Source organism: Muntiacus reevesi, chromosome 2, assembly GCF_963930625.1.
Source record: "Muntiacus reevesi chromosome 2, mMunRee1.1, whole genome shotgun sequence".
Classification (NCBI taxonomy): domain Eukaryota; kingdom Metazoa; phylum Chordata; class Mammalia; order Artiodactyla; family Cervidae; genus Muntiacus; species Muntiacus reevesi.
This window is the reverse complement of record NC_089250.1, coordinates 120,049,310-120,050,353: the sequence shown is the minus strand read 5'-3', so window position 1 is coordinate 120,050,353 and position 1,044 is coordinate 120,049,310. Positions and strand designations below refer to the sequence as shown.

The window sequence follows — 1,044 nt, the reverse complement described above, 5'->3', positions numbered from 1 at the left end:
ATCCACTGTCACCAAAATGCGCCTTGATCTCGCCATGAACAAGAGTCAGCGGTCACTACAAATGGGACGATTAGAACCCCAAGACCATCATGAGCTAGAATAAGTTGATAAAGCTATAAAAGAAATTCCTAGGAATTAGTTAAAGGCCTAAAAATCGTATGAGAGCCATAAGTAATTAGGATACTATGGGAAAAAAAAACACAGGAAACTTTTTTTCCGGTAAGCGGCCAGAGCTGACCCTTAAAAATGGTGCGCTATTCACTCGACCCAGAAAACCCCACAAAATCATGCAAATCAAGAGGTTCAAATCTTGCCCAGGCCATAAAGGGTATGCATATCCGAAAAGCCACCAAGTGTCTGAAGGATGTCACTTTAAAGAAACAATGTGTGCCATTCTGTCATTACAATGGTGGAGTTGGTAGGTGTGCACAGGCCAATCAGTGGGGCTGGACGCAGGGTCGGTGGCCCAAAAAGAGTGCTGAATTTTTACTACACATGCTCAAAAATGCAGAGAGTAATGCTGAACTTAAGGGCTTAGATGTAGATTCTCTGGTCATTGAGCACATCCAAGTGAACAAAGCCCCCAAGATGCGGCGCAGGACTTACAGAGCTCACGGTCGGATCAACCCCTACATGAGCTCTCCCTGCCACATTGAGATGATCCTTACTGAAAAAGAACAGATTGTCCCTAAACCAGAAGAGGAGGTTGCACAGAAGAAAAAGATATTCCAGAAGAAACTGAAGAAACAAAAACTTATGGCCCGGGAATAAATGCCGCAGAAAATAAATGCAAATAAAAGTAAAAAAAAAAAAAAAAAAAAAAAAACCACACAGGAAAATTAGAAAAACAAAGTGAGATAAAAACAATTTCTAAAACTAAAAACCAGTGCCATGGAAATTAGAACTCTACTGGATAGATTAGATAGCAGATTAAATAAGGTTGAAGGGAGAACCCAGAACATTGCAGAGAGATACAAGTGATGGAAAATAAAGAGAGGGCAAGAGCAAATAGATACATGAAATATGTATATAAAGAGTCTAATG

General features: G+C 40.1%; 1 protein-coding gene across 1 annotated transcript; it reads left to right on the top strand.

Annotated features, from left to right (window-relative positions):
* Window positions 1–246: 246 nt before the first annotated feature.
* On the top strand, window positions 247–789 carry LOC136158156 (large ribosomal subunit protein uL22-like). The gene has a single exon (XM_065919921.1). The coding sequence runs from the start codon at window positions 247–249 to the stop codon at window positions 769–771; it is 525 nt and encodes a 174-aa protein (XP_065775993.1). The 3' UTR covers window positions 772–789.
* The last annotated feature ends 255 nt before the right edge of the window (window positions 790–1,044 follow it).